Source organism: Tachysurus fulvidraco, chromosome 18 (genome assembly GCF_022655615.1).
Source record: "Tachysurus fulvidraco isolate hzauxx_2018 chromosome 18, HZAU_PFXX_2.0, whole genome shotgun sequence".
NCBI lineage: Eukaryota > Metazoa > Chordata > Actinopteri > Siluriformes > Bagridae > Tachysurus > Tachysurus fulvidraco.
The window spans coordinates 4775645-4788526 of NC_062535.1; the positions used below are offsets into that span (position 1 = coordinate 4775645).

General features: G+C 40.0%; 1 protein-coding gene across 2 annotated transcripts; it reads left to right on the top strand.

Annotated features, from left to right (window-relative positions):
- The first annotated feature begins 5366 nt into the window (after nt 1–5366).
- Nucleotides 5367–12440, top strand: LOC113648740 (SLIT and NTRK-like protein 5). Of its 2 annotated transcripts, none has more exons than XM_027156073.2 (2): nt 5367–6080; nt 7685–12440. In XM_027156073.2, the coding sequence occupies exon 2, from the start codon at nt 7736–7738 to the stop codon at nt 10343–10345; it is 2610 nt and encodes an 869-aa protein (XP_027011874.2). In that variant the 5' UTR covers nt 5367–6080; nt 7685–7735; the 3' UTR covers nt 10346–12440. The 2 variants fall into 2 exon arrangements, with proteins under 2 accessions (XP_027011874.2, XP_027011875.2); XM_027156074.2 differs by lacking the exon at nt 5367–6080 and adding an exon at nt 6671–7098.
- Nucleotides 12441–12882: the final 442 nt, after the last annotated feature.

Below are 12882 nucleotides of genomic sequence, written 5' to 3' on the forward strand. Positions count from 1 at the left end.
AAACAAGACGATCAGAGCATAGCTGCTGGGTGCCATTATTTATTTCAGCGCAAAAATTATGGATGTCCATTACATGCAGGTCGAGCCACTTCAGTTTTAATGTGTACAATATAAATAACACACTCCGGCCATGTGTTTAACCTTCATCCAGAGTGGAAAAAAATGTGTTTTACGAGGCGACGTAATAAGCAGCTGTAAACACAGTGTTGCTACTGTTACAGCCTCACAGGAAGCAGCACTCGGGGCTACAGTAAGCTCACAGTAATCCCTTTAAATCATGTTAGGAATACGATGTAAAAGACGCAAGACAGCAATCTGAAATAAATAAATAAATAAATAAATGCATAGCATCATAATCGGCCCATTGGGCTCGTCCCAAATCTCACACCTCTCTTTCACTCTGTAGTGCCGTGTCTGTTTGCAGTGTAAGAGGCCTGGGAGGGCGATTAGTAGATGAGCTGACTCAGGTGTGTTAAATGAGGTAAAATGCTCAACTAGACTAAACTCCAGCTTTAGCAGTCCTGATGCAGAAACTGCTTTGTACTGCATATTATTATTATTATTATTATTATTATTATTATTATTATTATTATTATTATTATTATTATTATTATCTTTCACACATAGGAGCTAAAGTGAAGGCAAGTTTTCTGCTTAAAACACAAAAGCTCTAACAGGTCGTATTCATAAATATGTAAAATATAGTATCTAAGATAGATAGAAAGAAGTTTACAGAAGAAGCAGAAAAAGAGAGAAAAGGAAGAAGAGGAAGTCAAACACAGGAAAGAAAGAAAGAAAGAAAGAAAGAAAGAAAGAAAGAAAGAAAGAAAGAAAGAAAGAAAGAAAGAAAGAAAGAATATAAAGGGTGGAAAATACAAAGAACAGAAAATCAAACTGAAAGAATGAATTAATTAATGAAGAAGAAGAAGAAGAAGTTAAAGTTTCACATTGGTGACACACAGCTGGAGCCACGGGAGAGCCGCCTCAGCGATAGAGCTAACAGCTAATAACAGAGAGGGTACACCTCAGAATGCAGGCTAAACGCTATTTCCCATAGGAGTGTGATAGCATGGATTAGCCTCTCTCTCTCTCTCTCTCTCTCTCTCTCTCTCTCTCTCTACACTGGGAGTTTTTCGATTGTTTGGGTTTGCCACTTTACGCCAGATAGGAAACAACCCAGTTAGCATGGCCCTTTAATGCGATTAGCTGTGACTAGCAACTTAAACTTAATTTAATGCAGAGAATTTTTTTTTTTTGAGATTTACTCCTCGCTATCAGAAGCACAAAAGCAGGGAGGAGGGGCGGATGTTGATGCCGGAATTAGCATACAAAACAGGGCAAAAGGGATGCGTGTAAGCTTTAGCATGCTAAATCTAATGCTATTTACACTTAGCATAGTTGATAGCTCTTCAGCACTAATTCGAGATAAGCTGGCTAAATCTGGCACAAAGAGGCAAAAACAGGGAGAGTGGGACTGTGTGTGTGTGTGTGTGTGTGTGTGTGTGTGTGTGTGTGTGTGTGTGTGCGTGTGTGTGTGTGTGTGTGTGTTCATTATACAGTCAAATTTGTCTGCAATTTATTAATAAAAAGAAAAGAATAACCTTAAACCTGACCCAAGACTGTGGTGTATTCAGAAACATCCGGACCTTTTGAGCCTGAGGCAGATTTTCTGGTGAAAAGACAAGAAGAAATGAGCTCCAAAAAATCGCTAATAGCTTTAACTGTCACATAGTTTCAAGGTCGTCCCAAAAAGCAGTGAAGCAACATGAGAAAGTTTTTGTCATTGTTCTCAGGCTGGAGTTTCACTTTGTCATTTCGGTGCTCTAATTTCTGACACCAACTCTACACGAGCAGCCTGGACACGTGACTCTGATAGAAATGAATATGTTAGAAGGAATTTAGTTTAGTCAGAAGTCACGACATACAGCACGTACTTCAGAGTGTAAAGTTTCTAGTTGTAAAATGTTCAAGTGTAAAGACTCCAAGTGTAAAGTGACAAATATCAAACTAAAGGTTCAAATGCACAATGACTAAGCATGACATGTAGTGTGTGAAGTAGAGGGCTGCATTGGGATTGGGCTCCCGCAGGACCCAACGCAAATTTTGCGGGAGCGGACGGTTTCACCTTTGCCCCGGGGGGAGTGGGCGGTCAGAAAATTTAGCGGGAGATCCGTGGGACCCGGTGGGATTTGGTGTGTAGACTAATAATAATAATGGAGTCAACACATGACGTTGAGAAGAAGATTAGTATTAGCATTAGTATTAATTTATCTTATTTAAATGCAATCATGTTTAATTCTGTTATTCTGGACACACATTCTTTTCACAAGCTCTCAAGAAAAAATCCACGGGAGTGGGCGGGAGTAGACATAAACATTGCGGGTGCAGGCGGGAGTGACACTCGCAGCTTGCGGGCGCAGGCGGTCCTGGTCAGAAATTCAGCGGGAGCGGGCGGGAGCGGGTTTATAAAAACAGCCCCGTGCAGGGCTCTAGTGTGAAGCGTCCATGTGTAAAGTGTTGAGTAGAAAGAGTGAAGTGTCCAGTGTAGTTTAAGAGAAATATGTCTAAGTGTAACGTGTCCTGTAATGTGTCCAAGTGAAATATGTCCAATTGTAATGAGTCCTGTAATGTAAAAAGTGTCCAAGTAAAAAGTGTCCAAATGTTGTGTCCAGCAATGTGTCCAAGTAAAAAGTGTCCAAATGTTATGTGTCCCTTAATGTGTCCAAGTGAAGTGTTCAAAAGTAAAGTGTTCAATTGAAAAGTGTCCAAGTGTCTAGGCATAAAATGTCCAGTGTAGTCCTGACCTGAATCCTATTGAGATGCTGTGACATGACCTTAATAAAAAGGTGGTTCATGCTCGAAAACCCTCCAATGTGGCTGAATTACAACAATTCTGCAAAGATGAGTGGACCTAAATTCCTCCACAGCGCTGTAACAGAGTCAATGCAAGTTATCGCAAACGCTTGATTGCAGTTCTTGCTTCTAAGGGTGGAACAAGCAGTTATTAGGTTTAGGTGCCATGTAGGTTTGGATTTGTTTTGTTTGTTTTTCCCTTAATAATAAAAACCTTCATTTAACAACTGCATGTTGTGTTTACTTGTGTTATCGTTGACTAATATTAAAATCTGTTTAATGATCTGAAACATTAAAGTGTGACAAACATGTACAAATAAAAATCAGGAAGGGGGCAAACACTTTTTCACACCACTGTAAGAAAAAAGTGTTTCAAGTGATATTTGATAGATTGAATGTAAAATTGAATGAATTTTTTAGGGCGGTGGTGGATCAACTGGTTAAGGCTCTGGGTTGTTGATCGGAAGATCGGGGTTCAAGGCTTGAGCAAAGGCCCTCAACCCTCTCTGCTCCAGGGGCGCTGTATCATAGCTGCCCCTGCACTCTGACCCCAACCTCCTTAGTTGGGGTATGTGAAGAAAAGTAGTCCACCGTGCTGTAATGTATATGTGGCAATAATAAAGGCTCCTATGCCCCGTTCTGTTCTAAAAGCTGTTCTGTAGTCAGCTTGTCTGTGACCAGATGCTTTGAAAACCTTCTAATAAACTGTGTGCTGGGGGACTGAGGTTATTTTATGTGCTTTCCTCAGGCATTGTGACCAGGAGATGTCCTGTCTGTCTAAGAGTTTGTTGCCTGTGATGACTTCTGCTGTTCTCACCACTCTCTGGAGAGCCTTGCGGTGGTGTGTGGCGTAACTCCTATTCCATACACTAATGCACCCAGTCAGGATGCTCTCTGCCATAGAGCAATAGAAGCTGGGGAGGGTTTATAGGTTCAAACTTCATCAGCTTCCACGGGAAGTAGAACTGCGACCAGATCTTTGTGTGGAGGGACCATGCGGTAGTCATTTAAAAACAATTTGTTTAGAAATTATTCTATCTTATTAGAAATGATTTAGTTGAAAGCAGTTCAGTTAGAAAGGAATCGACTGGAAATCATTAGAAGCAGTTTGTGTGGAAGTGACTCTTTAAAAGAAGATGAGTCAGTTAGGAGCAGATTATTTAGAAGCTGGTTAAAAATTATTCAGTTCGAAGGGATTCTGTTTGAAATGATTTCGATCAGAAGTGATTCGAGTCACATTAGTAATTAGGTTAGAAACGATTCAGTTAGAATTGAATCATTGCTGGTTAGAAGCGATTTGCTTATAAGTGATTTGGTTCAAATTTCAACTGATTCAGTTCATTTTAACTGATTCAGTTACAAGTGCAAGTTACAAGTTATAGTTTGAATTTGAATTTGTTTGAAAATGAACTAATTTGAAGACATTTGATTCAATGACTTGATTAAAAAAATGATTTAAAGTACATTTAGAAGTACACTGTATATAGATGATCTAATTATAAGCGACTCATTCAAAAGTGATTCACTTACAAGTTATTTTATTAGAAGGCATTCGGTTAGAAGATATTTGATTAAAAATTATTCAGACACTACATGGTTTGATGTGAATTGGTTAGAGGTGAATTGACCGGAAACAATGTGGTTAGAAGTGATTCGGTCATTTGAGTCAGTCACAAAGAAATGATCTTGATCCTATTTAGTTAAAAGTGAATCATTACAAGTGAGTTGATTAAAATGATCAGTTCTTCGATTAGGAAGTAATGTGAGTAGAAATGAATTGATTGAAGTGAGTCGGTTAGTTAAGTGGTTCAGGGGATAATATGGCTTTTATGGTATTTTGGTTTTGATTTTTTTTTAGGAAATGTTCATGTAAAGTGCTTTTCATGTCATTATTGAACATGTGATGATGAAGTCCATGCATTGCTAAACTGGTAGCCCATAGACCTCTCTCCCTACTACAAAAGTGAGGGAAGAAAGAGAGCATAAAGAAAGGACATGCGATAACTTGATTTCTATTGTTTTAATCTTATAATGTTTACTTTGTAGAACATTATGTACATTATTTAATACATTAAGCTTCTGAGCTTGTCGAAGTCAAGCAGGAGAGAGCGACAATATGGGGGTAGGAAATAAGTGAAAGTGTTAGAGACATAAAAAGGTAGCCACAGAGAGAGAGAGAGAGAGAGAGAGAGAGAGAGAGAGAGAGAGAGAGAGAGAGAGAGAGAGAGAGAGAGAGAATCTATACCTAAGTGGGACAGAATTGATGTGATTCTGTCCAGTTTTATCGCATTGCACTGCCCTCTATAGGTCTCTCTCTCTCTTTCTCTCTCTCTTTCTCTCTCTCTCTCTCTCGTTCTTTCTCTCGCACTCTCTCTCTAAAGATTGATTTAAGATGCAAGTGCCTTTATTTTCACAACTCTCTCTCTCTCTCTCTCTCTCTCTCTCTCTCTCTCTCTCTCTCTCTCTCTCTCTCTCTCTCTACCATATGTTTCTGTCTCTCCATCTCTGCATGTTTTAACTCTTCCTGATAGTTTAGCCCCCTCCCAGTTGTTAGTTCCATATTTGTCATTTGCTTTTGTCTAGGCTGCATGCAATGCATGCATGGGTGCAAGCGCGCCCACAAGCTCACGGGCGCACGCACTGAACTTTACCGGGTGCACAACCAACAGCATGCATCTATGAATCCACAGCTGTGTGCGTGCGTGTGTGCGTGCGCGCGTATGTATGTGCGCGCGGGCAAGTGTTTGTGTGTGTGTCAAGTATAAGATCTGATGGCCGTTGTTGAGTGTTTGCGGACGGATGGAGCATCATCAGCACCAGGATTTCTGCACGCGCGCACAGCCACCGTGCTCCCTATACACGCGCGCGCGGCAGTGTGTTTAATCGTCTGCTAGTCTGAGAGAAGTGAAAGCGCGAGCGGAGAGAGAGAGAGAGAGAGAGAGAGAGAGAGAGAGAGAGAGAGAGAGAGAGAGAGAGAGAGAGAGAGAGAGAGAGACGATGCACGCGCGCGCGCATCATCACCACAACCACCATCATCATTACCCGTGGAAAATTCGGTGTTAAAACGGATAAACATTTCTTTTAATGAAAAAAAGAGAGAGTGACGGTGAAGGAGAGAAATACTGGAATAATTGGCAAGGATCATTTTGCAGCCTGGATTTTTGCAGCGCTACGTTCCGGTTAACGGATGTCGTGATGCTGCTGCTGCTTCGAAGACGATCAGCCCGGTAAGAAATACATGGATGTGACGAGGAGTTCAGGGATGAGAAAAGAAAAGAAAAGAAAAAAAAAAACAACCGCACCAAATAACGAATAACGCATAATGAAAAGCTCTAATGCGGCTTGGAGACACCACCGCGCGCATATGGCGTTATTACGAGTTTATCAGTGCGAATTGATCAAAATGTGATTCATTTGACGTGGACTTGGGTAAATATTTAGAGGAGGCGTCTGGGTGTTTATGGAATTAACGATTGGCATGTGTGGGTATATACACTGGGGTCAATTTGGTTTACCGGGAACAGATCCATTATTTTTAGAATATATTTATTTATTTATATAGATTTATATATGCGACAGAAAAGTCGTATGTGGATGTGGTGCGAGATCTCTCTCTCTCTCTCTCTCTCTCTCTCTCTCTCTCTCTCTCTCTCTCTCTGTGTGTGTGTGTGTGTGTGTGTGTGTGTGTGTGTGTGTGTGTGTGTGTGTGTGTGTGTTTGCGTGCGTCGGCGAGTGTCTCCGGTACGAGAGAGAGAGAGAGAGAGAGAGAGAGAGAGAGAGAGAGAGAGAGAGAGAGAGAGAGAGAGAGAGAGAGAGAGAGAGAGAGAGAGAGAGGGAAAAGAAGGTGGATGTTGATTTGCATGAATCATAAGATCCCGCAGAAACGCCGGAATCATGGATTATATCTAAACCACGGATGATTTAATCCAGGATAGTGTAAAGCAGCATAAATGATAAGATAATCCATGGATGTTAATTGGAAAGATTTGGAACTGCTAAGAATGTTTTGCTCTCAAGATCAGCGTTTTTTTTCTCCTCCACCGAGATGCACGGGGCATCATCAGATTTCCATACAGATACACACACACACACACACACACACACACACACACACACACACACACACACACACACACACACACACACACACACACGCATTCTGAAGGTTTGGGTATTTTCAAACCGAATTAAACTCGTTAACCGACGTTAAATATACAGGAATACAGGAGTGATCGGATATGCGGGGTGAGTAGATAAAAGCTTGTTAAATAGATGTGGATTTTTGGATTATACCGTAATTCACCGTGATTATAACCTGAAGCTCGCGGGTTTCTAGCATGCACATATTTATTATGCATAAACAACGGCTCATATAATCAGAATGCATGCTCCTATCATAAGCAGTACATGTTCAGTATTCTTAATTATGTCAGTTTCTGTTTTCGGGCAAATTTCTCCAAGCACTTGCCATGTTGCTACTTCTTTTAAACAAATAAATGTCGAAAAATGTTGTCCGTGAGCTCCTACTCTTTCCTGTATTCATGCAGCTTGTCTTAGAGGTGTTTTTTTTGTGTGTGCTTAGAATGTCGTGCACAGCCTCAGTGTTGTATTAATGAATGCATGTGACTCAGATGAATGCATTTCTTTTACAAGAAATGAGGTGAATTATTTATTTTTCATTCTTGAATCAGCATATCTAACATTTAGATCTCAAATGTTTCACGAGAAAATGTGGTCGCCAGTTCTTTTACCATGTCTTAAAAAAAATATTTTGGTCCGTTTGCTATTTATTCCAAAAAGATTGATTGCCCTTTCTTTCTCCCTTTTCTAGATGACACCACAGTCTGCAGAGGCACTACAGTGAACAGCGCCATTCAATTCGATGAAAATGCGTGTCTGGATACTGACACTAATCTTGCTGCTTGCCGCTTCTCTGAGCCTGGTTGAGATGTATGACAATTATGGGGAGATCTGTAGGAATTTGTGCACTTGTGAAGAAAAAGAGGGCATCCTGACAGTCAGCTGCGAGAACCGGGGCATCGTAAGACTGTCCGAAATCAGCCCGGTTCATTTCCCCACGTATCACCTTCTACTGACAGGGAACCTGCTGAAAAAATTGTCTGTCAATGACTTCATCAACTATACCGGAGTCACCATTTTGCATTTAGGCAACAACGACATATCCGAAGTGGAGACTGGGGCTTTTAATGGACTCCAGGGATTAAGGAGGTTGCACCTAAACAACAACAAAATAGATGTTCTTAGGGATGATACGTTTACTGGATTAGAAAACCTGGAATACCTTCAGATTGATTATAATTTTATTAGCATTATTGAACCTAATGCTCTTAATAGGCTCCACCATTTGACTGTGCTAATTTTAAATGACAACCTCTTGTCATCGCTGCCTATCAACATTTTCAAAAATGTGCCCTTGACCCACCTGGATCTCAGGGGCAACCGCTTGAAAATGTTCCCTTATATTGGCCTTTTGGAACACATGGATAAAGTGGTGGAATTACAGTTAGAGGAGAATCCATGGAATTGTTCTTGCGAACTTATCGCGCTAAAAGCTTGGCTAGAAAGCATCGCCTACACGGCACTAGTCGGCGAGGTGGTTTGTGAGACTCCGTTCCGGCTCCATGGCCGTGATCTTGATGAGGTCTCCAAGCAGGAGCTGTGTCCTCGAAGGGCCATTTCGGAATATGAGATGCGCCCTCTGCCACCTCTCAGCACAAACGGATATTTCCAGACGACGCCGGCTGCAGTGACTTCCTCAGCCACATCCTCTGCAGTGCTGAGGTCGTCATCCCGGCCTACCAAGGGTACTCGGCAGTCCAACAAGACCAGGTCTAAGCCTACTTCTCGCATCCCTGGCAATCCCTATAACTATGGGCCAATTATAGCTTTTCAGACCAAATCTCCCGTGCCTTTGGATTGCCCTACAGCATGCACGTGCAACCTCCAGATCTCTGATCTTGGGCTCAACGTCAACTGCCAAGAACGGAAAATCGAGAGCATATCAGATTTAAAGCCCAAGCCGTATAATCCAAAAAAGATGTACCTCACTGGGAATTACATCCCTGTTGTGCGTCGATCGGATTTCGTTGAGGCAGAGGGATTGGATTTGTTGCACTTGGGAAACAATCGGATAGCGCTCATACACGATAGGGCCTTTGGGGATTTAATTAACCTTCGAAGGTTGTATTTGAATGGCAATTTGATTGACAGGCTCACTGCAGAGATGTTCTTTGGGCTCCAGAACCTGCAGTACTTGTATTTAGAGTACAACAAGATCAGGGAGGTTGTTGCAGGTACATTCCGTTTTGTGCCAAACCTTCAGCTGCTTTTTCTAAACAACAATCTGCTAAAAACCTTGCCGGGAGGCATCTTTTCTAGTATGTCACTCTCAAGACTCAATCTACGCAACAACCACTTTCAAAACCTGCCTGTGAGTGGAGTTCTAGATCAGCTTAAGGCCTTGGTGCAAGTGGATCTCTATGAAAACCCTTGGGATTGCACGTGTGATGTGGTAGGCATGAAAATATGGCTGGAGCAGCTCAACTCTGGCACCGTGGTAAACGATGTTATTTGCGCAACTCCAAAGAGACTTGCAGGGCAAGACATACGCAGTATCGCTTCTGAACAATTGTGTCCTGATTACTCGGATATTGTCGTATCTACGGTAGCACCATCAGAGGCAACCTTGGAAGGGAAGGTAATCACCACGGAGACACCTTTGAGATTTAACAATTCTTCAAGCACCGTCCCATTGTCAGTTCTCATCCTTAGCCTGCTGCTGGTCTTCATTATGTCAGTTTTTGTGGCTGCCGGGCTGTTTGTGGTGGTCATGAAGCGCAGAAAAAAGTCACAAAGTGACCGCACCAGCACCAACAACTCGGATGTAAGCTCTTTTAACCTCCAGTACAGTCTTTATAGCAATCGTTCAGTCCCCAAAGTCAAATCCCCAGCAGGGCATGTCTATGAGTACATTCCCCATCCTCTCGGGCACATGTGCAAAAACCCCATTTATAGATCTAGAGAAGGGACTACTGTGGAGGATTATCCTGATCTGCATGAGCTCAAAGTTAGCTACAGAAACACCAACGAGGAAGCGCGGGACCCAACATCGAGAAGCCCCACATACACTGTTAGCACCATTGAACCCCGGGAGGAGCCTTCGACTGCTCAGGACGCGGAGCATTTCTTCCGAGGGATCTTAGAGCCGGATAAAACTCCGAATAGTGCCGGAAATAGGTACGATTACAAGTACCCCAGTCCTGGATCTTACACGTACAACCCAAATTTCGACGTACGTCGGCAATTCTTGCATCCCGAGGGAATTAGAGAAACTATGCTCTATAGCTCAGCTCCAAGTACTGTCTACGTGGAGCCGAACAGGAACGAATATTTGGAACTAAAGGCGAAACTCCAAATGGAGCCGGATTACCTCGAAGTTCTTGAGAAACAGACAACCTTTAGCCAGTTTTAATCCTAGTCTATGAACATGAGTACTGTTAGAGATTTTCACCCCATTTCCGTGTCGGAGGTTACATCGGGGTGTACGCTGTACGCCATCTTTAAAGAAACAACAGAACAAAGGCAACAAACAAAAATCCTACAATGGGGTGTGCCAAACTGTCTTACTTTAATTTTTAAAGATACATGACATTAAAGGAAATAAAAAAAGAGAAAAAATAAAAACTCTCGGGATGAAAGCACGAGTTGTGATACAAAACTGCTGATGCAAAAATCGCAAAATCTATTTTTTTAAGTTGACAAATTGAATACACGTAAATAAACAAACGTAGCTGTACAGATTAATCCAAGTACGTCTTTTTCAGGAGTATATTCACGCAGATACTGCGAACTTTAACAATACAAAATTGAAAAAGAACGCTGTATTACAGTGCATCTAACTGTGCAGGACAATTCCTCTGCTCTAGTCTGTAAGTAAGTAAGTATTTATTGGTATAATCTCCATGTATTTTTAACATTATTTGATTCCTCATCATTATGACCTGTACCATTATCCCTCTGTACAAGCTTTTCGTTTGTAATTTTTTGATCATTTATTGTAGCTTGCATTGTACAAGTTGCTTTCTTTCAGCGGTGGCACACCCCTCTCCCTACCTACCACCCCCATACCCCAAACACCCCCCCCCCCCAGACCTTCCAAACTTCCCAATCCTCCACCCTCATCTCCAGTGTCAAAGATAGACTTTTGCTTCATTTAAAGATTTAAAAAAAGAGAAGTGTCTTTGTATGCCGTCTGCACTTTTTTGAAGAAAAAAAAATATCAAAAGGAAGAAAAAATGGAGGGCCAACTTTGGTCTTCCCAGCTACCATTAGAGGAATTATTATATATTAAAAAAATTATTCATTCATTCTTAATATGTATTTTAATATGTTATCAGAAACAAATTCATAAATGATAATTGAAGTAATAATTATGTTGTGTAATACTATTTTAATGTAACACCTATTTTTATACAAGCATTCACAATTCTCTCTTTTTTCCCCCCGTTTATTTTTTTTTATGTGTTTTTTTTTTTTTTCCGATTGCTTTCCACTTATTATTGCACTATATTGACCAAAATATGTTTATGTCATCAATAAATATGATGTCAGGTTCTTATATCCGTACATATACACACGTCATTGTCGATAACGCGTTTCCGTTCTGAAAGTCACAAGGAGTCGTGTGATTTTAGGAGTTACAGAGTTCAGAGGCCTTTCAATAAACTTTTTTTTTTTCTGTGCCGGAAAAACAAAGCGAAAAGAAAAAAAAGGAAAGAGATAACATGCTGTAGTTGAAGGTTATTAGCAGCGAAAATTGAAAATGGCAGGGTTAATATCGCAATAGCTGCAGGCCATGTCATCTACTCGTTGCTCATCTGTTGCATTTTAATAAGAAGAAAACGTTCTGAAATTTCTTGATTGCATGAGGCTGCATTTTGTCTTTGGAATGTAATGTGAGTTTATTACCTTTTAATTATTGGTATTCGGATTTATTTCTGGATAAACGGTTAAGGTTAATTGATCTGAATTTCTTCCTGCAGAAAGGAAGTACAGAATTTAAAAAAAAAAAAAAAAACAGTTTTGTGGTAAAAAATTTCAAGGTATTCAGTGCCTTTTGAACCAGCAAATGTTTGAAAATGAAAATTTAAAATGACCTAAATTATTGATCTTTGGCCTAATTTCTTTTTTACATTTAATTCTAGAGTTCAAATTAAAATTCAAGCTTTTTTTTTTTTTTTTTTTCCCGGCATGCACTGAATTAGGAAATCATAACCATTTCATCAAATTATTTTTAGACAAATAAAAATATCGAACAGTTTTTAGTTGTTTCCATTTGTTTCATCACACGATGCATAGAAATCGAAATATGAAGCACATTTCAATATATACACTGGAACCTTACTCTGGAAAAACAAAACATACAGCATCAGTATATGCAGAATTTAATGTTGTGTGACTGAAATATATATTTAAATGTAGGACCTACTGTTTCCATACAAAACCCTGCTTTATTTGCTTTTCTTTGTTTTGTTTTTCTCTCGCTATGTTGTTTTCCTTCACCCTCTAGATATATATATTTTTTTTACTTTTTAAGGCATGTAGGGATTAATATTAGCAATAAATCAGCCATCTGTATTCAACACATTTTGAATTTAAAATGATGAAAATATGCTTTTGTTTTATAAAATTTTAATTTTAAAATTTGTTTTAAAACACTTGTTTTGAGTATACTGCACCAGGATAGAATTTCACAATTCACACAAACTCGACCCAACTACAGTACCAGGACGTCGTATATATTTTATTTTCTATCTTTATTTCATCTTTTTTTTTTAAATTCTTTTTATGTAAAGCATTTAAAGAAACAGATCAAATCAAAGAAAAGAAAAAAAGGAGGGTGGGTTTAAACAGAACAGACAGAGCAGACAACTTTTTTGAATTATTTATTTATTTATTTATTTATTTATTTTTATTTGAACAGGTTTTGAAAAGCAAAGCTAAATTCCT

Bases quoted from the DNA above. Each gene is read 5' to 3' on its own strand.
- LOC113648740 (XM_027156073.2), top strand. From the start codon at position 7,736: ATGAAAATGCGTGTCTGGATACTGACACTAATCTTGCTGCTTGCCGCT.